The sequence below is a fragment of the Lissotriton helveticus genome, chromosome 8 (assembly GCF_964261635.1).
Source record: "Lissotriton helveticus chromosome 8, aLisHel1.1, whole genome shotgun sequence".
Taxonomy (NCBI): Eukaryota; Metazoa; Chordata; class Amphibia; order Caudata; family Salamandridae; genus Lissotriton; species Lissotriton helveticus.
The window spans coordinates 971,440,679-971,465,556 of NC_136069.1; the positions used below are offsets into that span (position 1 = coordinate 971,440,679).

The following is a 24,878-nucleotide window of genomic DNA, read 5'->3' on the forward strand; positions in this document are numbered from 1 at the left end:
ACCAGCTCTCATTGGCCTCTCTCATTGGCCATCAGAGCATTCTGTTCAAACACCAAGGCTGAACTTTTCTCATCCAGTGCAATCTCTGCAGCTGCTTCTTCGCTTCTGCAGCCAGCTTCTTTTCCTTTACGACAAGGGCTGACAGATGCACCTGCAGGGCCCTCTCTGCTTGCCTGTCCTCTATCCCTGCTTGGGTCAAGTTCTGAGAAGACTCACTGCTCCTTGCAGGCAACCTCACTCTTGTGGGCACCTCGCTCCGACTCATCTGACTCTCGGTCAACTGTAGGGCAATTATATTCCCCTTTTTTTCCATCACGGCCTCTTCCTATTCCTCATGCTCTTGCTCCTGTGTGGTAGACTGTAGCCTGCAGACTTCGCCCCATGCCTTGAGGGCTATCTGATAGTCTTTCTTCTTGGCCCCCTTTGTCAGATGATTCAGCCCTTTCTTCCTAAACAGCTTCTTCAGATCTGTCATGCTGAGGATCCTAATACTGCTCAGCTCCACTTCAATTCGTTCACACAATCAAGTAGCAAAATAGGAGGGTAAGAATTAAACTTAGGAAAAATAAAAAATGAACAATTAAAAATCATAGGTCACATTTAAAAAAAAGTTGATTATGATTTTAGATTATAAAAGGGATGTTTTGATTTTAACTTAAATCACTAATTTGTAGTTCAAACCACAAATCCTGGATCGGAGTACACTTCTAAACCACCAAGATCTTTTAGAGACTCACAGTGTGTCAGGAAGAGTCTATTCCAAATCTAGATGCCAGTGATGAGCTGGACAGTTGCAGAGAAAGCCTCTTGTAGCTTGTTGTCTCCCAGTAGTTTGAACAGGAGGTAGTCTTATGCCACATGGAATCCATTTCTTTGTCCTGGGTACAAGAGGGAGGGCAAGTCCAGTCTCCTCAGCTCTTCACAGATCTCAGACAGCAGTTTCAGTCCTCTACTGATCTTCCTCAAGTCCTGCATTGTTCTGAAGTGGGTGCCTGGGGATGCCACATTTATGCCTGGCACAAGCTATTGGGTGGGAATGAACCCTGGATATGCCCAAACTAGTAGGTTACATTTTCTTGGGGGTAACACTACCAACTGTGAGCATATTCAAGATGACCAAAGTCTTCTGAAATACTGACCTTGGGATCCGGGGGCTGAGGGTGTGCTTGGGGAATGTACCTCCAGAGTGAGATAGGATCTGTGCTCACACAACCTGAGAGGAGATGTAGAAGTCTCAGCAGCCAGACAGTGGATGGACACAAATTGTTTTGGTGTCCTGCTTTCTTTCTTTAAAGTGCGTCCCAGAAGTCATATGTAGACCCATAAGACTTACCAAACAGGCTTTGATACTATATTGCCAAAAAGAGGCCTACTGTAATTGGAGCCTGTCTAGCTGAGAGCATAAAAGAAGGGGCCTATACAAGTGTTAGCTAACATTTGCCTATAACAGGAGAGGCCTCTTTAAAGTGTGCCCCAAGTGTGATGTAAAAAAAAACCCAGCAGACGTGTTAAGCAGGCTATGAAATTCATGCAGGATTTGACACTAATGTCAAATAGGTTCCTCAAATACCCACCCTGCATATTCTATCAGGGTCGGATGGGTCATTTCGGCCGATTCAGGTCAGCCTATTGTTTGCTCCAGCCACACCTCTTTCACGCCTATTAAAATGCTAATTAATGACTGGAAGAAGTGGAAGACCATTCTGCATATTTATATTCCAGGGACTTCAGGCAGTAAGTAAAAAGTAATTTTTACTAAATATTTATTGCAAATCCTGCTTTACAAGTGAATTGGTTTTGCACAAAATATTTTTTTAAAGTCCAAAAAGGAAATTTGTTGCTGCTTCCTAGCTGGAGATTATATGTATTAAATTTAACATTATATCCCAATGCTTTCCTATAGAATAGTGTCCTGTGCTACAGCAAAAATGGCTTTTAGGGCCTTTTCACTGTAAGGACTAATTTAACATCCCCCACTTTTAAATACCATGCACCCTGCCTTATCGAAAATAAGGCGTTCATGGGGTGACTTGTTAATATTGGAAGGGAAGGTTTTGGGCTATCAAAAGGGGTTGACAGGCAGACAGGATTCGAATTTGCAATTTTAAATCTCCACAGCCAGGCGTCAAGGGTGGGCCTGTATACAGGTTTTGCGGTGCTACTACAGTGGATGGCACAATGAGTGCTGTAGCCCACTGGTTTAATTTATATTACAGGCCCCTTGGTACACTTTGTATCATAACATAGGGACTTAGGAGTACATGCAATGTGCCGATCAGGAGTATACCAATCTTAAAATATTGAAAGGAGGAACACTAGCACTTTACCACTGGTTATCAGGGGTAAACTGCACAGGGTTCTATATGCAACACACATAAGGTTTAGCAAAAAGGCACAACAAAAAAAATCAGTTTGGGGGCTGTAAAAGGGCACATTTCCGGCGACAGGCAATTAGGCTTTAGAGATAGCACTGCGTCAATGACTGTATTCAGAAATTTGATGACTAAATAAAAAAATACATACATTTCAAATATTGTTGAAAGGTATTAATAAATGGCAAGTGTTCTTCAAAAGAAATAATTATACATCTAATGCAGATTCTTGTAGAAACTTTATTATGCTATGTTTTATTTTGGAAATTGTACATGGACAAAATACAGTTCTATACTTCATTCGTGAGCATACATTCTTAGCTTTCTAAGTAGCAGTCTTTATTGTTGATTAGCTACTATTATGAATGTTTGTCATCCATTATATGTATTAGTTTACTGGGGCAAAAACAATGAATTCTCCTTTAATGAAAAGTAGTTTTTTCAGGATAGTTCCGTTGGTGAAGCTTTCGATGCATAAGTAGAGCAACACCACCAACTAAGACGCAGAGCAGAGCCAGAAATCCGACTGTGATTCCCAATCCAACAGCTGTGCTGACAACCTCTTGCGAGCTCACTGCAGCTATCGCTAGAGAGGTAAAGAAAGACAGCATTTTAGAAAGAGCATTTTTGATTAATAGCATGATTTTAAAACAAATTAGTTTTTAACAACCATCTACGCAAAACATGTGGCTGGTAGTTTTTACCCTATGTTTGCCATGTAGACAGAAGACGTGTATACTTTATCACACACTACACTACACAATCCACTTCAGAATGTTTTTTTTGTAAGAAAATAAAGCAACCAATAAACTTGCTTTGATGTAAAAATGCTCTGAGAGTCTGCTACATTTCAGGAGACACAAAATATATGTAAAAATAAAAAAATGCAGACACACCCTTCTGGACATCGGAACTAGACAATCTTAACTCTCCACTCCAGCTATTATGGTCAGCCTGCTACAACTTACATTTCTCTATCTTGAAAAACCTGCCGTGGTCCTTTAAAAGATTAATTGTTGTTATAGAACTATTTTGGATTTTCCCAAAATGATTAAACATTTCACGAAAGTAGCAAAGACACTGAACTTAAAAATACTATGGACATTGACGAAGAATCCAAAAGGCTTACTCCACTGGCTACCAGTCGCACAAAGTGCTGTCCAAATGTAAAATGGTCAACAGGTAATAAGCTGAATACTTAAAATTCAAATTCAGAAGCATGCCCAAATATCTTGCATGCAAAGTCAAGTTTTCCTTATTAAAAACAAAAACGCTACTGAGAGCAAGAAAACACCTCTATAATTCTTTGCCATTTTAAAGCAACAATCTTCTTCTCCCTTCTATATATTAGATGATTGAAGTTGTCAAATTACTTCCCCAACAGTGTTCTAATGCCGAGGTAATTAACTGACGCTCCATCTAATACCACTGAAGAAACACTGACCTTCACCACCAGTTACATCCCGGTCAAAAGGTACAACTCTGCTCCTATTTCCCAACCAAATATTAAAAAACAGTATCTGAGAATAAACGTTTTCATAATTCCTATGATCCCATCTCCACATGCATAGCCAAACAGAAGGAAGATATCCTCTCCCCACTATGGCTACACCCCAACGGCCTGGGCCCATTCAAACAGGTTTCAGATCCAGGAAGAGTGCAGAAACGAGTTTTTTCAAGATTGGAGATGACTCACTTCAACTCCTCAACAAAGGAAACTGTTACAATAAGAAGACGTAGCGTTGCGAGGTGAAGATTCACATTTATTTGTTCCTTTCACCATCACAGTTTCCAGTCAGCTGGAGTCAGCTGTTGAATTTTCATAACACACAAGGTGGACATATACCAAGAGGTGCAGCGGAAAGTGGTGGCTGGGCATACCAAGTGTATATTATAACACATCTCCTTACATAGGGAAGGTAAGGGAAGGAAAGGAAGGGGAAATGTACAATTCAATAGATGAGCATAGAACAATGCAAGGCGGTAACAATGCAACAAAACGTAGTGCAAAAGTCTCTTATCCACCCTGGCATGGAGTAGGTTCTTTGGGAGGAAAAATACATAACACTAGATGAGCAAAAGAAATACAAGGCACATCTGAACAACTTTTAGGTAATGCAATAGTATCTTATCCACCCTGGCATGGTTTTGGGTCTTTGGGATCTCCTGGGAGCAACACTTCCCATCTCACCCCCTTGATCAGGAACATTGTTATGCTTATGAGGGACTATCTTGTCCATGATCCAGGTTTGCTCATTTGCAAGGTGAACCACATTTCTGCCCACTTTAGTTACCTTGATAGGTTCGGAAAATCTGGTAGCCTCCCTCGTAGGTGGTTTAGGAAGGTCCACACGAACCCAATCCCCTTCTTTGAACATGCACGATTCAACATGTTCGATTACATCATACCAGTTTTTATACTTTGATTGGTGATCAACCACTCATTGATTAATCTCCTCTCGATCCACTACACATATACCTTTTCTTTTCAGCCCTGAAGGAAAGAGTCTGGTTTTAGGGACTCTACCTTTCAAGGAGGTAAAAGGGAAAACCCTTGCAGCTATGTTGGGGGTTGACCGATAGGTCCAAAGGGTATCCTGTAAAACATATTTATCTGGGATTCCCAATATCTCTGCTCACTGTAAACATTCCTTGACTAAACGGTTCATACGTTCCACTAACCCATTGGCACGGGGTCAAAATAGATCCATTTTGTGATGAGTAAAGTCCATTTCAGACGAGAAATCTGTCATGTTTTCCAATGTAAATTGTACTCAGTTATCTGCAACAAGGATGTCTGGGATGCCTTCATCAAAAAACACATCTCTCAAGAAATTGATGAGTACATCCATGTTAGTTTGGTGCACACACTTGAAAGCCACACAACGAGTGTGATAGTCCACCATAACCAAGATGTATCATTCATTCAAAGTTTTGAGGTTGACGGGGACAAAGATGTTAAGGACTAGCTTTGACCACGGACAATCAGGGACTTCAACAGGGGCTTCCAGACCTGATGTATTTTGTCTGAGCGGCTACACTCCAGACAGTCCCTTACCCTGTGCTCTGCCATAGTATCCATTCCTGGCCACCGGTAGTCCAGTCTTATTTTGTTTTTGGTGAGACTACGCCCTATGTGGCCAATATGGGTTGGATCTACAATTCTTTGTCTCAGTTAACAGGTGGAACTATTTTCTCGCCTCTACAAACAGTTCCCTCTTGAATGTTTAATTCCAGTCTCACATCCCAATATATATTCAATGGTGACGGGACCTCACTTTTCCCATTAGGCCACCCATTAATTGTATATTCTTTAAGGGCCTTCATTTCTTCATCCAACCTTAAGCAACTGCTCCATTCCTCTTTATTAAGACATGACAGTTTAAGTATGACCTCCTCAAATTTAACCAGGTTAGCACAATCATCAATCTCAGGTGGTGAGCGAGATAAAAAGTCGGCTATAACATTTTGGGTCCCCAGTACATATTTGACTGTAAAATTGTACCCCTCCAGTTCCAGGATCCATCTAGCAATCCTCTGTGTTTTTCACTGACCCTTTTGTGGCGAACGCATACATGAGGGGCTTATGGTCGGTCTTCACAGAGAAGAGTATACCCCATAAAAACTCGCAGAAATGTTTAATGGCCAAGGCACATGCGAGTACCTCTTTCGCCACAACAGAGTAATTTGCTTCCGCACCTTTAAGTGCACAAGAAGCAAAGGCAACAACCTACTCCTTGCCATTGACAAATTGGGTGAGACCAGCCCCCAACCCTTTGTTACTGGCATTAGTACAAAGAACATTGGGTTTTCTGGTATCGAATTTGGCCAACGACGAGGCGGATACAAGGCTCTCATTCACTGTGATAAAAGCAGCCTGACAGTCCTTGTTTCACACAAAAGGGGTCCTAGCTTTAAGTAAGTTTCTCAATGATTCCACAATACTGGCATAATTGCGAACAAACTTAGCAAAGCACTCGGATAAACCCAAGAATGATTTAAGGTCTTCAACACAAGTCGAGGCAGCACGATTCTGGATAGCTAAAACCAAATTTACCTTGGGCTTGATTCCATCTTGAGAAATGGTGTGTCCTAGGTATTCAACAGATCCAACACCAATCCACAATTTTTCCTTCTTTAAGGTCAGACCTGCTGCCTCGAGTTTAACCATCACACTCCTCAGTATGGTATTCTGTTCTTCCAAATCTTTCCCATAAATGAGAATATCGTCCCGAAAACAAAGGGTACTTGGGAAGTCCTTGAGCACATGTTGCATAATACTTTGGAAGGCAGCTGCTGCGGAAGCCAACCCAAAGGGCATGCAAATGTACTGGAACACCTCAAGAGGGGTTACAAACGAGGTAAGGTGGTGGGAGTCAGGGTGAAGTTCAACCTGGTGGTATGCGGAAGAGAGGCAAGAACACTAAAACAGCTTGCACCTTTGATAAGGGAGAGGACCTCATGTATGCACAGCAAGGGATGCCTGTCCACCCAGATGTTCTCGTTTAAATCACGCATGTCAACATACAATCTGATATCCTTGCTGGACGCTTTGGTGGTCATAACAATGGGGGCCTACCACTGAGAGCTATCCATGGGTTCATGACACCCAGTGAGAAAAGCCTGTCTAGCTCGGCTTGAAGAAGTGTTTGCATCATCTGTGGTATTGGCCTGACTTTGTGAGCCACTGGTTTAGCATTGGATTTGAGCTTGATGGAGTGTTGGTAGTTTTTAAGCAGACCCAAATCCTTTGAAAAAAAAATCAGGGAAATCATTGCAAACCTCTGTACCCCCCACTGACGGATCCACCAAAAGAACTTGGTCAGGACTGTTGGGATCTAACTTGATACACAGTTCTTGTTGAGTTTTCCAACACAACAAATTAGATCCTTTTTTGTGTGATGTAAGCTTTGCCTACTGTGTTCCTCCCTTTGAATCCTATGTTCATGGTGACCATTCCTATCAAGGGTATGGGGACACCATTATAGCCGCCAGGATGAATATCAGGAAGCTGCATGTCTTGTTGCCATGAAGGAAACAGTTTAGTAAACATCTCAGCTTCCACCAATGTATAGGGGGAGAAAGAGTCTGCAAAGACGGTCATCGATCTTTTATCCAAGGTGATCGTGCATGAGAGCAAATCAGTGGTTTTGTCAGAGTTTTGCAGTTGGAACACCAATTTTGTATCTTGGGGAGCATCGTGTTCGATGGACAACACAAATTTGGAACGTTGATCTCTACAGACCCTGGCCAAATGACCCCTTTTACCACATGTGACTGATCTGGCTTGGCATGCTGCATTTTTTGCTAGATGACTAGGACTGCCGCATCTGTAACTTTTAGTTTGGTGCCCAATGGAAGAGCATTTGTTATCCTACTTTTGCTCTCTTTACCCACATCTTGTTTATCACATTGACATCAGCATGTTTGTCCTCATCCTCTTTCATTGCCACCATGCAATCGGCAGTATGTTCGATCCCAACTGCTGTCTCTTTTGCTTGTTTGAGATCTGATTTGGCCCCTAAGAGTCTCTCTTGTGGGGACGTGTTAGACTTTGCTGCCATGCAGGAGGAATTCCAGCTGGGGACGGGGGAGTTTCTCCATTACCAACAGTTCAGACATGCTCTCCTTCGCCACATTCATCAAGGGGATCAATTGCCAGAGTACTCCCCACTGGAGGATCGGTTGTTGTTAGACCCATTGGTAGACATGGCCTTTTCCTTCACGTATAAGAAGCCTATTAATAATCTCCCTGGCCCCCCGAGGCCTCTACGAGAGAAATAGGAGTCTGAGGTTGGGCTGTTGGAGGAGGATGATTGGAATGAAGCTTTGCTGAGCGCCCGGAAAATGGCGATATGCGCCCGGTTTAGACTTATCCAACTACGCATCCCGCATCGCTCCTACACCCCACGCACAACACAATACCGTATTGGGTACGTAGACTCACAGTTTTGTCTGCGAGGCTTTGGAGAAGTGGGCACCTTCTTCCATATTTTGTTGGATTGTGCTCGGATCCGGACATATTGATCCAGCCTGGTGGATATCATGACTGAGGTGGTTGGTGCGGAGGTTCCTCTGGAGGCCCGTTGGCATATCCTTGGGGTCACAAGTGATATTACATGGCCCAACTGGGATAAGGTCTGGTTAGCATTGGCGAGCATGGTGGCCAAAAGAAACATAGCTAGACTGTGGGGTAGCGACGTAGTACCCACAGTGGAAGAGAGGGAGAATGACCTTGATTGGTGCCAGAGGACGCAGAAGGTGATCTATAAGAGCAGAGGATGTCCAAGGAAGTGGGAAAAGATCTGGGAGGCGTGGAGACTGTATAGGGGGGAGGTGTTGGATACTCAAACTACTTCTGCTCCTGAATGATATTATATGCTTTTTTGTGATTGACTATGCAGGCCGTGGCATTTGTGTTGTAATTTCTGCATCCATCCGTTGCATATATGTCCACCCGCAATCAAATGCTGTATGGTATGTTATTGTCACAGAGCCTAATTTCTTAATAAAAAAATAAAAAATAAAAAAAAGAGTCTCTCTTGAATTTTTGGGTTGTTGGTGCATCTGACCAACTGATCTCTAATGAGGGAATCCGGTAATGCTTCGAATTTGCAGGTATTGGTCACACCTTTTGCCGCTACAAAGGATTAGACTTTCTCGCTCCTGCCCCGAATTCTAGAATATAACTTATTTCTTTCTAATACCACATTAATTGTTTTTCCATAATGTTTTTGTAGCTTGCTAACTGCGACTACGGTACATATTCTCCTCGTCGTCGCTATCATCAACCTCTCCTGGTGATGCCGAAATATTATCATATGTTTTGCGGCCTTCAATCCCTAAGTTATGAAGTAGAGTATGTAGTTTGCGTAAGGATGAAAACTTCTCCCCTCTAATGGTAATTAGGTATGATTCCATTAGTCCAAACCATTGTTCTCATGGGAAAAGGGGTTCACCAACTTCATTGAGGAAAGGGGGTGATTGAGACATATTTGTTGTGGCCATATTACTTCTGGTTTCACAGGAAAACAAGTCTGATGTAGGGGGATTTGAGAAGAATCACCAAAAAGGTCCACGTAAAAGTTTAATGCAGAAGGCCGGATAAATACCTGCTATGTCCAAAGCGAGTACTTGGCCAGGGGGGGGAAACAAAGAGGAGATAGGTGAGTACAGAAAAAAACAGGCCAAATGAGCAAAGGTAGATCACTGCTGAGTCTGGCTCCCAGACAGTGATATATAGTGCAAGCACCAGATGTGCCCGTCAGCGTGAAGTAGGCAGCAGAACTGTAAAGAAAAACTGTACCAAAAAGATGGAGATTTGACACCTCGGAGTTCGGCTCTCCCTCAGTGAAAGGATACCAGTGGAGCTGTGCCGGTCAGCATGAGGCAGGCAGTATGGAGGCTGTGTATTAACTGAATGGGGGCTAGATGACGAAGGAGAGAAAAAGATGAATGTATGCACTTTAAGCAAAAAACGTGTGACAAGGCCCTAAAAATGAACTGCAAGAATCAGCTGTGTCTGTCAGCGTGGTGTGGGCAGTGACCCAGTGATAGAACATGAAGAATTTGAAGGGAAATTGACGGGGAAGCCCTCTGCAGTGAAGAACAGCATGACAGGACTGTGCACGCCCGCTCACCAAAGAACACCTCCTGAGGCCGTCTCTGCGCTACCCCGCCTCAGGAAGGAGATGCCACAGGAGGAAGGACGGTGCGTCAAAGGTAGCCGACAGTGAATACTGTGGTGAAAGTTCCTAGGCAGAGAATCTCTCCCACGCAAAGGCTGAGACAGTAAAGGCAATGTAGGCACTTCCTATGGGGCACCAGTCGTGAACTCTGTGGCAAATGATATTAGGTGGAGACTTGCTCTCACGCCACGCCACGACATATACAGTGAAGGCCAATGACCTTCTCAGAGGAGACTTGCTCCCACGCCTGACAACTCTGAAGGAAGTTATACCTCGGCAGACAGTCGCACCAGGTGGAGACTCACTGCCACGCCACAACAGGGGCACACTGCTGGCATACTGGGAGGATTGGTCCCACTACAGAATGCAGACCGAGATGTGAGAGAGAGACCCAATGGAGCCACAGCCACCAAATGGAAACTGTTTGCAGAAACTCAGGCATTACAAACACAGGCAGGCACTCCAGATAAAAGGCAAGTTGGAGACCGGTTCCAAATGAGATGGCAGTAACAGCAATGGAATAGTGAGCTGTGGTCACAGCAGTGAGGCATGTATGAACAAGGAGGAAATGCTCCCACAGATGGTGAATCCCCGAGAAAGAAGGACACCGAACCAAGGGCAGCAGGGAGCGCAAGGGCAGCATGATTGGTAGCAGTAAAATGTGAGGTAAGGAGTACTCACTTAGACATTCTGTATTAAAATTTAAAGTATCAGCTGGCACTAGACAACGTATTGGGGGTGATGGACTATTCGTTCCTTTCACCATCACAGGTTTCAGTCCGCTGGAGTTAGCTGTGGAATGTTCATAGCACACAAGGTGGGCATATACCAAGCGGTGCAGGGGAAGGGGGTGGCGGGGCATACCAAGTGTATATTATAACAGAAACATTAACTCTGCATATTTTCCATGTTCAGCATGATTGACATCATCCTATCTCATCTGAGAGCAACTCATCATCAAAACATATCCGTTTACCATTTGATGTGCCACTTAGGACCAATTCTTAGTCCGTTGGGTGGTAAGTATTTTTGGAAAATGCAGTGCATAAGAGGTACCCCCTGCCTAGTGAGGAATTGTAAAGCTAGCTGAGTTGGTTTTCCAACCTTGTTCCGAATAATTTCTTCATAGTTGAAATGCATTGTTTCTGACTGGTGCATTGTGTAGACCCCTGATGTGTGTTCATAGTTCTGATGTAATCATTAATCCCTTGTTGTTTGTAAATACCCTTTTATGGTTTCTCTTTCCACTAATACAGTGTGTAGAGGCCCTGATGAGAATCCCTGACGACTAGAAGGGTATTCGAAACGCGTAGGCCAACCTTCCACTGGTCTGCAGAGGAGTTTTCACTATTCTTATACTCCACATAATTTTTTTACATTACCTATTATATTTTGTATTTGAATGGTGGAAATATCAAAATTCTAAAGGAATGTACTTTTTCAAACAACTTTGTTTAACTTTTGTATAAATTTGTGCAGATCCATTTAGTTTTTCGTTTTATATGGTATGTTTGTTTTGGGTATGAATGTGGTGAATGTTGTTTGACTATGACATGATTGAGTTTAATGTAATGTGTCTACAATTGTTTTCTCTTCTTTAATGTTTCTCTATTTTATGAAAAAAAAAGTAAAAATATTTTTTGTAATGAACTGCCAAAACTTTTGAAAAAATAAAATTGCGAATAAATAGCAATACCCTTTCTTGAATTAATTTTCTGGATATGGAAGATGAATTATAAATGCGAAGAAATGTTATCAGCATTGGCACCTTTTCTTGTTTTTTGATATACAGGCTCAGCCTTGCTGATTAGAGCCAACCCTTAGTTTGTTTTCCTATTATTGTAGCGGGCGGCTGCCCGCGAGGTTATTGTGTTACTCCATTTTAATTGGAGATTGTGAGTATTTAATACCCCTCTTGTAACAACGCAGAATCCTGGGTTGATCTTGCTGACTATCCTGTGATTTCATTTCCTTTTTCTTTTTCATTTTGTTGTTGTTGTAATAACCCTGTGCATTATTTTATTTATCTTTTGTTTTCTAGTAATGGCAGACAAGGACACGTTTGCCTATAGTGAAGAGCACATCAGGAGTCTACTCAGTGATCCACGGGTTTTCAGTTCTGTCTCCCTAAGTGTATCAGCCACATCCCAAAACGAGTCAGAGAGACTGTTGCGTCTCAAAAAGAAACAAATTAGAACAGACCTGCATGGTCACTTCTTATTACAACATCTGCGAGAAGGTACCATACCAGGTGGCCTTCAGATTAAAAATATTCCGGTAATTTTTACCGAAGATCCTATTTTTAAAAAAGGTTTCTCTTTCATCGAAACTAAATGTAGTAGGGACCTAATGGTCCTGACAGTTGAGACTGCAGTTAGACTTTCAAAAATAGAATTAGATGAAATAGCTCAATTAGAAGCTGAGATTAGTACCAACTCCACAATATTAGACGCTAAATCATTATTGGAGAAAGTGGAAAAAGAAATCCAAGAGTTTAAGGACTATACAGTTACACAAAAAACTAATCAGTTTGAGAAGGACAGGAAAAGCTTTTCCTTAGAGAACGTATATCCATATTTACAGCCTGAATTTTACACAAAATCAGAATCCAGAAGATACCTACCAGACAATCAAGGTAGGTCAAGAAAACAATTCATTTCCTTTGGCGAACCCTCCTCATCCTCAGGTAACGATAGCGACACTAGTGGAAATACCAATCAGTCCAATAGGAATAGAAATTGGAATTCCAATCAACAACAGAGGGGACCCCCCAGAATTCTTTTTTAGGGAGAGGCCAAACGAGACCGAGAGGCCGAGTCAGATATACGATCCCATGGGAAATGAAGACCCGCCGACAACAGTACAAAAATTAAAACCATCCCCTATTTTTAATCTCTCACAAAGAGTATTAACCAAGGCAGAGGAGGGTATATTGTCGAAGGGGTTATCATTCGTTCCTTCAAAAAGAACTGATTTTGTCCGTATGAAGACAGAATTCATAGAATTCTGCAGAAAATTAAGGCTAACCATGTTTTTTCTGGAAAATCCTGTACCTCTAACCACCGAGGTAACAGGTCTACGAATCAAATCTACATTCTGCCCACCTGGCAATAGGATTCCCAAAGAATTGGTAATCTTTGAAAAGAGTGTGTTGTCTGCAATTTCACAAATGGAAAAAGAGAAGAAATTTATTAAATTCAACACCACGAGAGAAGAGATGTCAGCTTTAGCCACCCTAAAAAATGATCACAATGTGGTGATCAAGCAAGCCGATAAAGGTGGTTCTATAGTGCTATGGGACGCCATAGACTATACTAATGAAATAAGAAAGCAATTGGATGACCCCAGATGTTATCGGAGAATTGACAAAGATCCAACTAATGAATTACAAAGTCAATTGTTTGCGATCATTGAGGATGGGTTTGAGCAAGGCTTCGTTGGTAAAAAAGAGCGTGAGTATTTGCAGATAAAACACCCTAAGATCCCCATGTTTTTGCACTACCTAAAGTGCATAAGGATCAGAATAAACCCCCGGGGAGACCCATCGTGGCAGGATGTGGTTCTCTCCTGGAGCCTACCGCCAAGTATGTGGACTGTTTCCTTAAACAATTTATGAACCAAGTTGTTTCATACCTACAAGACACAACCGACTTTATAAACAAGTTGGAAACGATAACGTTCTGTGAAGGGACTGATCTATTGGTCACTCTTGATGTGGCGTCGTTATATACACAGATCCCCCAAGAAGAGGCAGTGGCAGTGCTATCCTTCTTTTTAGATTCACGACCCAGACCATTGCGCGTTCCTACTAAGTTCCTGTTAGACTTAGCGTCATTTGCATTAAAGAAAAACTACTTCTGCTTCAACAAGGAATTCTATTACCAGGTTAAGGGGGTGGCAATGGGGTGCCATTTTGCCCCTGAGCTGGCAGTCCTGTTTATGTCGCTGTACGAAGACAAGTATATACACAACAACAACCCCTTCGGACAGTACATCGGAAAATGGTATCGTTTCATAGACGATGTCTTCATGGTGTGGACTGGAGGTATCGAGAATTTGATTTTGTTCCACCAATGGCTAAATGCCAGAACTCCTGACATACAATTCAGTCTTTCCCACTCTGAAAATAGAATTTCATTTTTAGATGTGGAGGTATTTTCAAGCAGTGGCAAATTGGCAACGACTCTGTTTGTCAAATCGACAGATCGCAATAAGGCGCTATTGTTCCAAAGTAATCATCCGAGAAGTTTAAGAGAAAACTTGCCGTATGGGCAGTTTTTGCGTGTACGCAGAAACTGCACAAACGAGGGCGACTTCTATCGCCATGCTGAAAACCTTGTCTCTAAACTCTGTGATAGAGGGTACCCCAAAAAACTGGTTAAGGACTGTATGAAAAGAGCTAGGTGGACCCCCCGCGAAACTTTGTTGGAGCGAAAAAAGAAACCTGATCAAAAACGTCAGGTGTGCCTCACTACGTTTTGCCCCAATGCCAATCAGTTGAAACGTATTATTGGGAATAATTGGCATCTGGTAAAAAATCTAGACGACAGTCTAAGAGATCCTCCATTATTTGCCTTCAAAAAAGAGAACAGTATTGCAAATTTTGTGGTGAGAGCTACAATGCCCACACAAGTCCAACCATCACTTCGTCAAATGATGGGATTGGCCCCAATTCTTGGTCACCATAAATGTGGAACATGCCTTTGTTGCGAAAGTACGATACAGGGTGAAGTTTTCCAATATAAGGGTATCTCATGGAAACACGAGGTATTTAGTAACTGCAAATCTAAATTTGTAGTTTATGGCATCAAATCCCATGTGACCGCTTGTACATTGGCAAGACTGAGCAGGAAGTACGCCAACGCATATCGCAACATAAGTCTAGGTTGAAAAGAAACGTCGAGAATGCGCCGTTGGTAAATCACTGGACTAGGATGCAACATGGGCTAAATGAATTCAAGTGGACAATTATCTCCAGGATAGAAAAGGATCCACGAGGAGGCGATCTGAGCCTCAAACTATCCAAGAGGGAGGCAATGTTAATTGTCAAGTTTGACACTGTCGTGTCGGGCTTGAATGAACTGTCCGAAATATTTAAACTATGATTGGTGTTAATGCCATCTTTGCATTAACATTATGTAGGAATATGATGTCATCATGCTAGTTAATTCCCCCAGGCATTTCAATTATGAATTCTTTAATTCTTTTCTATATGACATTAAGCCAGCCCTGGGCCTCGTGTTCTGTGTGTTCTGTTCGTTTAAATGATCATTTCCTTTTTGTAAACATTGTGCACCACCTCCCTTTTGTTAACTGGAGGCTTCGAGTCTATTTTACTTCCAACAGTCAGATTTCCCAAGAACCGCCCCTTTGTGGGCGAGGCACTGTGGTACCGTCCCCGTTATAGAGGACTCTCACCTCCGGCTCTGTCACGCGCATGCGTGAAAAATCAGTGCGCAGGTAGACGCCAACCGACTTCTCCTCGCCGCGATACACCGCTGGACTTAAAACAGACCGGTAAGCCCCTGTGCTTGACCTCGTTCCATTCGTGTTGCGGTCAAGCATCGCCAACGCTAATTATACTCCCGGTACCTCTGTTGTACCGTCTTTTTCTCATTCCTTCCAGCACGTCAGATCCAACCCGTATGTGCTGACGGTGGCCGCGAAGAAGCGTCCTGACCACATAATTGTTAGCTGGTTGAAAGGTGCGACTATTTCGCCGACTCTAGTTCCAACTCTTGTCTAAACCCGAGCGTTTTAAGTTGAATGCTTTTACATGCTGCATTTCTTTCACCTTTTAGGATTTACAATCAGCCTGAGAGTAACTTCGACTGTCCGGGTTCACTTCGTGTATAATCACAGCGAGCTTTCCTGCTCCACACGCCAGTGCCCCTCTCCTGTGTATTTGGCGGTTGGAATCATTTGAATTAAGGTATTATTCGTCCCGTGAGAGTGGAGAACTAGTAAAGGCTCTTAGTGCCACTTGTGGTTCTTTTAACTCACAACGTTTTGAATCCTCCCCTGAGTTATAATTCGTTTTTATTTTGCACATAGGTCTTTGTACTGCCGTGCGTACCATTTAAAAAGTTCTGCTGACTGGCGCTTACCCCTGTGATAGTGGTAAGAATCCAATGTTTCTGGTAATCTTTCCTTTTTTAAAGAATCTAAAAGTTGTACTGTTTTGAACCCTGAAACCTTGCCTCTGTTTTCACTTACTTTTAGGCTGTGCCCTGTTTAAAGAAGTACAGTCTGTTCTCACCCACTTAGGACCAATTCTTAGTCCGTTGGGTGGTAAGTATTTTTGGAAAATGCAGTGCATAAGAGGTACCCCCTGCCTAGTGAGGAATTGTAAAGCTAGCTGAGTTGGTTTTCCAACCTTGTTCCGAATAATTTCTTCATAGTTGAAATGCATTGTTTCTGACTGGTGCATTGTGTAGACCCCTGATGTGTGTTCATAGTTCTGATGTAATCATTAATCCCTTGTTGTTTGTAAATACCCTTTTATTTTTTCTCTTTCCACTAATACAGTGTGTAGAGGCCCTGATGAGAATCCCTGACGACTAGAAGGGTATTCGAAACGCGTAGGCCAACCTTCCACTGGTCTGCAGAGGAGTTTTCACTATTCTTATACTCCACAGAATTTTTGTACATTACCTATTATATTTTGTATTTGAATGGTGGAAATATCAAAATTCTAAAGGAATGTACTTTTTCAAACAACTTTGTTTAACTTTTGTATAAATTTGTGCAGATCCATTTATTTTTTCGTTTTATATGGTATGTTTGTTTTGGGTATGAATGTGGTGAATGTTGTTTGACTATGACATGATTGAGTTTAATGTAATGTGTCTACAATTGTTTTCTCTTCTTTAATGTTTCTCTATTTTATGAAAAAAAAATGTAATTTTTTTTTGTAATGAACTGCTAAAACTTTTGAAAAAATAAAATTGCGAATAAATAGCAATACCCTTTCTTGAATTAATTTTCTGGATATGGAAGATGAATTATAAATGCGAAGAAATGTTATCAGCATTGGCACCTTTTCTTGTTATTTGACAAGGCTCAATCCTGGCACTCCTTCTCTTGAATTCTAAGATTAGATAAACTGCTGTAGAAACATAGTGTCTCTTTTCCCTAATATGCAAAGGACACACAGTTATACGTGATCATGGATTGTCCACACAGCATTCACACCCTAACCACATGGACATTAGAAATCCATTCCTGGATAAAGACATCAGGCTCAAAGTGTTCTCACATTAGACCTGGTTCCTTGTTTTATCTCCCAGACAAAACATTTGTTTTGCAAGTGAACAGACTAAACAAGTGAACAGAGTAAGTAGGATATATATTGCAGATCGGTATTGTACCAATACTGTAATATTTACACAGATCTGTATAAATCATGTTATAATTTGTGCCGCACTAGTCGCATTTATAATCAAATCTGCGACCATGCACAGCATCCCTAAGTCATGGTAAGAGCCTGCATTTGTGCATGTATTTCAAAAAATAAAATAAAGATGATTCTTGCTGCAGGCCAATTTTCTAAATTGATTTTGTGGCAAAGATGTTTGGGCATAGAGTTCTAAACATGTTGATGACATGGGTTGGGGAAAACCATATAATCTCATCTCTTCAGTGTGGTTTTAGATCCGGATTGGGGACTATTGATCAATGTTTAAATCTTTATATGATCATTAATAAAACTCAGTGGCCAAGCAAGGCATACAGTTTTTTGGACATTAGCTCAGCCTTTGATAAGGGTGAATAGAGATAAACTGTGGAGAATCATGATCTCTTTGAGAGCTGACCCTTAAATTGTTTTTGCTTTAAGTGACCTCCATACAAACGTGTCTGCCTCAATTAGGTACGGTTTCACTGGAGAATGTTCTGAGTCTTTCAAAGTACATCAAGAGTACAACAAGGGTGTACCTTTGCACCCTTTTTATTTACCTTGTATATAAACCATCTAGAAAGCCCCAGTCATGGGAGGACAGGACATGCTCAATGTGGGATGCCACCTGATTACATCAGTACTCTATGCTGATAATCTCGCCCTTCTCGCCAGTGTGGTGTTAGGCCTGATTATCAGAATCATTTGCTGCATTCATGGATTCTTTGGGCCTGAATCACAAAGGGCACGTGTGGCGAAGGCCCTGGAGACAAGGGTGGGGGTGACTGCACTTGTGGCTGGACCCCGCACTTGTGGCTGGACTTCTGCATTGCTGCTTCTTGTTGCAGAGGTCCTGCCTTGAGTGCGGGCCCCCCCGCTACGACTTTGGGGCCTCCGCCATGAGTGTGGAGGCCCTTTGTGAATTGGGCCCTTTGGTTCTTGGTACCAATTTTTTTAAATCATATGTAATGCTGAGAGGCCATAGAACAACTAAATCCGGAGTGTTCAAAGTAAAGGAGAGTATAATTAGCAGAGTTAACTCCTTCCCTTACCTATGGATGCTGTGTGACTCCTTGAACACCTGGGTGTCACTAATAACATCAAGAAGACACTGTTTTTCCTGGTCCTTCTCCTCTGTTTAGGTCTCGGCTAGCGTAGGCTGCACACATGCGCAGTCTCACTGGCGAGATTTATTGAGATAGAGAGAACATCACTAGCGAGGATAAGCCCTGCCCATCTTCTCCATTGGCTGGCCTCCTAAACGGTGGCCAGCCATTGGAGAAGAGGTCCTAGTGACGTTCTTCTTTCTCTTTAAGCCCCGTCCTTTTCAGATTGGGTTCCTTGACTTACTGCTGAAGTAAAAGGTTTCTTATCTTCTTTATGGGTCCCGATGGCCCCATAAAGAAGATAAGGTACCTTTGAAGTCAGCAGGAAGTCCGGGCGCCCAGTCTGAAAGTGTCGGGGCTCAAAGACAAAAGGCGGTTTTATAATTGCGAAAGAAAATAAATGATCTTTTAAAACATACTAGTTGTCGATCCAGTGTGGATATTTAAGTTAAGGGAAAAAAAACATTGGCATTGAAACACTCCTAGCTTGGTAAGTTGGTGTTAGCTTTTTAGTGTAGCACCTCTTACAATGAAATCATTTGCACTAAACTAGTGTGCCCGCCAAATCGCGGAAGTAATCAAATGTGTCCTATTCGTAGTAGGAGCAACCTCGAGGCAGTCACCTCGTTGCCCGGGCAACAGCTGAAGCGACGCGGTATAGTACGCCGCATGGTAGTCTACACTCTCTTCCGGATAGGCCGGCAGATTCTGACCAATTGCGTAGGGCAACGCGGAGACTGGCATCACTTTATGCAAATTTAGTTCGGGAATTTTATTTTATTTTAGGCGGGAGTTCTGAATTTTGCGTGAGCAGCTTTGGTGCCACGGGCTGGAATCGGTCCCTCCATTCATTTTCTGCTTCATAGAGAGCCATTTTCCTGCCACGGCGCAGAACAGAGGCCGCTCCCGCAATCCGCTGTCATCCGCCCTCCGCAGACTCCAAAACCCATAGGGACGCGGCCTCCTCAACCCCCCTGACTCACAGCTTCTCACAGCTGACCCCATTTCTAATCAGGGAGTGCTCCTTTTGCCCGAAAAAGCGACGGAGGGCAGCCGGCGGTGGCGCAGCGAGATGCGGAAGGGCATGGACCTGGGGACCCCGCCCGGCGGCTAGTGAGCCGAGTGAAGAGCCCTCCCACCCTGCTATTGCTGGCCACCGGCTTTAGCCCGGCCGCCTACATCCAAATCTTGGCTTCGCCACCGCCCCAAGAACAGGCTAGCCCAGCAGGTGGCCCGATGCATCCTGCCCTGCACGGATCTGGTGGCAGCAGGGGCGTCCCACCAGAGAGCCCCAGCACAGGGCAGCCCAAGGTAAAACTCTAAAACCTAGGTCTCTATAGACGCGCTCTGGAGCACATCTCATACGTGTGCATGCTTACGTCATACGTGTGCATCTCTTAAAGGGCTTAGCCACGCACTTCATGACAAGACCACTGATGTACTCCACGCCTGTGCCTAGGCTCCTATCTGCTTGTATGTATTTTTACGAGGCACAACTGCCCTGTTGCACTTGCACAGAGTGCCTGTATTTAGTTTTATATGTATACGCGTGTGGTGACACAGCCAGCACGCATCTCGAGTGCCTACAAAAAATTGTCTCTGTGTAATGTAACAGGTGTTCATATAAAGCGCTTTAATACCTTCAGGTCGAGTTGGCGCTATATTTTTAAAAAAAATGAAAAATAGAAGTAACTCATTACAGGAAATTGGTTGGAGACCCCTGATCTAATTATTAAAACAAGGCCAGTGGCTCAATGGGTTGCTAGCTACTGCTCGCTTATGATTTACAGGTTGGAGATATCTGTTAGCTAGAAGTTCAAATTGCGAAATTTACATTGTGAACACCATTCTCTGCTTAGAAGAGCTGGATTTAAATGATCAAATAAGGAAGTTTGATGTTTTAATACTAATAGATCTGGTAAATTATTAGCTAATTAGTTGCATATTAAAAAGAGATGACAACTGCATGGTAATATATTATTTTCCAAACATATAGCCAGGGCCACTGGAATAATGCAACAGGAGAGGGCTCTGTGTGGCTCTGTGGGTGTGGCTTTGTGTGTGTGTGTGTGGCTCTGTGTGTGTGTGTGGCTCTGTGTGTGTGTGTGGCTCTGTGTGTGTGTGTGTGTGTGGCTCTGTGTGGCTCGGTGTGTGTGTGTTGCTCTGTGTGTTAGTGTAGCTGTGTGTGTGTGTGTGTGTGTGTGTGGCTCTCTGTGTGTGTATGGCTCTCTGTGTGTGTGTGGGTGCAAATGCAATAGGTCTCGCATTTGCGAGAGATTAAGCTATTGGCATTGTAAATGACAATGCCATTTATTTATCTGTTTTCAAAACCCACACATAAATAAAAATGTTGCAATTTACAATGCCAATAGCTCTAAGTTTTGCAAAGGCAAGACCGTTGCATTGTAAATGCTTGTTTTGATTTTGCTAGTATGCTTAAGTACAGGCCCATAGAGGCTTTTTTGAAGAGCTACAAGGCTAAATGCATCTCTATAGCCTCTAATATTTGGGCGTATACAAACATATTGCCATTGCAAACAAACGGAACATCAGTGCTGGAGGAGACCATTATCTCTTAGCCCATGAAGATCTTCCCTTTATTGTTTCAGCTTTACAAACGCAAGCCACAATGTAAAATATTTCATTTTCAACCATGCTATTAAATTAATACAAAGTTAGCATAAAATACACACTAAAAATAAATGTTGTTGTTTCATCTCTGCCTCGTGTAAATATGCCATTCATAACAGTTGGCCAACAACGGTAACCAGCATGTTAAACCAACACGAAACTAGCATAAAGGCTAATTTAAAAAACAAACATTGGTAATGCATCTGTTTTGCCTACATAGTGAATACAGAGCTTTTTTCATTAATCCTCGTCTGGGAGAAAGAAAGAGGTCCCTGAGGGATAACACAAGAGGGGAAAGGATGTGGACCCCAGAGCTGTTGCCTTGAGACCTGGGGATATCAGTTCGAGCCTTGGCGGCACCGCGCAACCTCCTGTGATTCTATGCAAATCACTAAATCTCTCTGGGTGATAAATTGTTATATCAATAGGGTGCAACAGTAAAAGGTAAAACTTTATGAAAATATAGTTCTGCCAAAGCAGATGTTAAAAGTGCTCTGGTGGTGGGAAACTGATATGCGAGGCAGATGAGGAACAAGCATGGGTAAATGCAGGAAAATATGCTACAGCCAAAAGAAATGGAGGAAAAGTAAGTGGCACGCACAAAAAACAATAAACAGCCAGGAAAGAGAGGAGGCTGGATGTAAGTACCTTTTACGTTTATATTAAAAACAATAGATTTCTCAAGCAAAGCACAAGTGTTGTAGAGGTGAAACCTAATGAAAGCGTTTTACTTTCTTTGTGAGGCTACAGATGAGGCCAAGAATTTACAGTATTGCTTTAAACGCCTTCAGTTAAAAAAATGCAATTAAGTGACAGACTGAGTAAATTGGTATTGAATTCTCGTACTATAAAAGACTGCTGTGCAAAGAAGTTAACATGGTAATCGCCTGTCAGAGATTGAAAACGCTTTATGAATATTGCCCTCACAATAATGGGTGTACTTTGCTTTCAGGAGCTATTCCTATTACTAATCGCTCATTTCACCTGTACTGCTGACAGAAGGTGAGATGCGCAAATGTGCAAATATAAAGTGCTTCTATCAAGCATTATAATTAACGTCCCTTCGAGGCTACTCAGTTACTCTCTCAAAGTTATCTTGTCTCATCTGCTATTGTCGGAGTGCGAATGTGCAAATAGGCTAACAAAGCGCATTTTATCAAATGCTAAAAAATATTTTAAGTTATTGTCCCTTCTCAGTTAGATCGGTGAGATCTTCGATGCCAGGTCAGCTTATTCGATTCCCTCTACTGGAGCTAGAGTAATCCCTAAAAGTGCCATTTGTGACTTCCGTGACCAAGATTACAAAGACACTTGGATTATATAAAAGGGCGCACATCAGGAGAGCCTATTCTAGTAGTTTACGGGAGGCATAGATGTAAGAGGACACCAAGATAAACAATGTATCAGAATCAATTTAGAGACAGCAAGATAGTGCAACTTTACAATGTCATGTTATATCTAATAAAAACGAGCTTATAAATATAACCTCCTTACTTGCAAAGACGTAGTGCAAAGTAGCATAAAGTGCAGTGTAGTTTTATCACCTCCTTGCTTGCAATTACAGGTGGATGAAATGTACGTTTTCATGGACCAATTTGCGATATAGGTCCTTCACCTAAACCTTATGTACAATGACCCTTTCAGTTTTGTAAATAGTCAGTCCATATACTGCTCAAAGTGGGCAGAGAGTATAAAATCCAGGAATCGTGTCATGAGTTTGTCTGCCTGCTTTGCTTCATTTAGGTTCAATATTTGCCCTTGATAAGTTGCGGGGGTTATTGCCTTTGGCTTAGTCAGGAATTCCTCACAAGCTAAGAGCTGATGGATACTTGCAACATAGCTAAACCAGTACAGAAATTATTTGAATGCTAGCGTGTAGTCAATGGTCTTCATATCCAGGCCCGTAATGAATGCGGCCTTTTGGGTCCTGGGTCCTAGATTAAGTAGACTACATAAACATCTATTTTCAGCCTTTCCTAATATCCTTGCAGTTTTGAACCTCCAAAATTCAGTCCAATATGAGCTTGCAGGTGAAGCTTTCATTTGGTAGACTTGCATGGCAGGAGTAATTAATGATCGGCTCCACATAGTGGAAAATCTAAGGAAGGCATTGGCATACTGGCTCAAGGTGGCTTCACTTATTATTGACTGCTTAGCCCATCACAAAGCCTCATTGAACCTGATTCCCAGATCGTCCTAATGGTTGGCCCTGGATAGGCCCTGGATAAGCCCTGAGTGTTAGACCTGTTTGCCTTAGGTTGGTTTTCCCCAAAACTTTTTGCCTTCACTCCACGTATATATTGCAGAGCTCATTTTTGTTGGCCTTGACACTCTGCACAATTTACCACTGTTATCGAGTGCTAAAGTGCTTGTTTGTTTGATAGTATCATAAAAGCATACATAATAAAGTTTAATACAATAACATTTATAAAAATAGATCAAAACACAGAGATAAAAATACAGATACAATTTAAGATAATGCAGCACTAATCTGATCACACGATAACGACTTCCTTCGAGAAATGGAAGCCCATAAAAATAATGCTAAAACCACACATGTATACAGACTTGGAAGTAATTGTAAGTGTAAAAAAGTCGGTCTACATTGCTTAAAATGTTGAGATTTTATTATTGGCTTAAAAGAATTTCTCAAATCTGCATAAAATGTACAAAAGAACAATATATGAATGGTCAATTGTTTTGAAACTTTGTCACAGAGAAAATGCATTACTTCACATGATCAGTTATTGGTACTGGGAAAGCTAGTCAATCAGTGAAAAACATTAAGCCTAATACAAGTCAAAACAAATCTATCTGGGCATTGACAACGTTAACTAGGTAGGGCTGCATAGAAAAGGTAGTCAAAATCATTTGTTTATCAAAGACAGTAGGTTTAACCAATTCAGAAGGCAACTTCTGTTCCTCAAATAAAGTGAAACATTCCAGGTTTAGTGATTTTCCGGATGGTCCTAGTATTTGTGGTGGCCGATGTCAGACATAAATTGCTTAATGAATTTTAGCCATGGAATTTTTAGAGCATTTTCCGAACCACAACAATCCTTTACAATGACATGATTGAGTTCCATATAGTCAGATTGTGATAGTTAGCCTGGCATATGCTGTCCACTAGTTATAGTGGGCACCTTGCACCAGACCAAACAACCCTTATTGATGATAGGTTTAAAGACAACCTTTAATGAAAGCTATCCTAGTGGTAGCTATGGAGAGCAACCTTCAGGTCTTAAAGCAGCTTGGTTTACCAAATTACAACCTCTTGAATCACCAAATGAAAGGAGAACCACACAAGGTATATATAAAATATATGTATTTATTTCTAAACACTCACTACTAATCTCTTTATGAGATTAGAGTTCAAGATACACAATAATACAGTTAAAAAACGACAGTAAATAGCACAATATACAATGGGCCCCAGGGGCGGACCAAACCATATATTAAGTAAGTGGTAAAAGAACCACGACTTGACTAAACATAAGGCCTACAGCCTGTAGAATCACCGGGCCCCCAAGAAACCACTCAAGGTAGTGACACAGGGGACCCACGAGGGACGTGTGCAGTGTGAGAACATAGCTGAGGGCTCCATTAGGTTCTATGGGGAAAGTCTCAGTTGGAATTTTAAAGTTAAAGGACATTTAGGAGAGGACTTTGAGCAAACCCCTTTAGA

At 42.1% G+C, this 24,878-nt stretch overlaps 1 protein-coding gene across 1 annotated transcript in view; it reads right to left on the reverse strand.

Moving 5' to 3' along the window:
• Positions 1–2,594: 2,594 nt before the first annotated feature.
• The window catches only part of LOC144771837 (zona pellucida-like domain-containing protein 1), a 558,912-nt gene continuing 536,628 nt past the window's right edge, over positions 2,595–24,878 (reverse strand). The window contains exon 11 of the mRNA XM_078656105.1: positions 2,595–2,958. Within this exon, the coding sequence (XP_078512231.1) occupies positions 2,795–2,958 (164 nt within the window). The 3' untranslated portion in view covers positions 2,595–2,794. The remainder of the gene's footprint in view (positions 2,959–24,878) is intronic.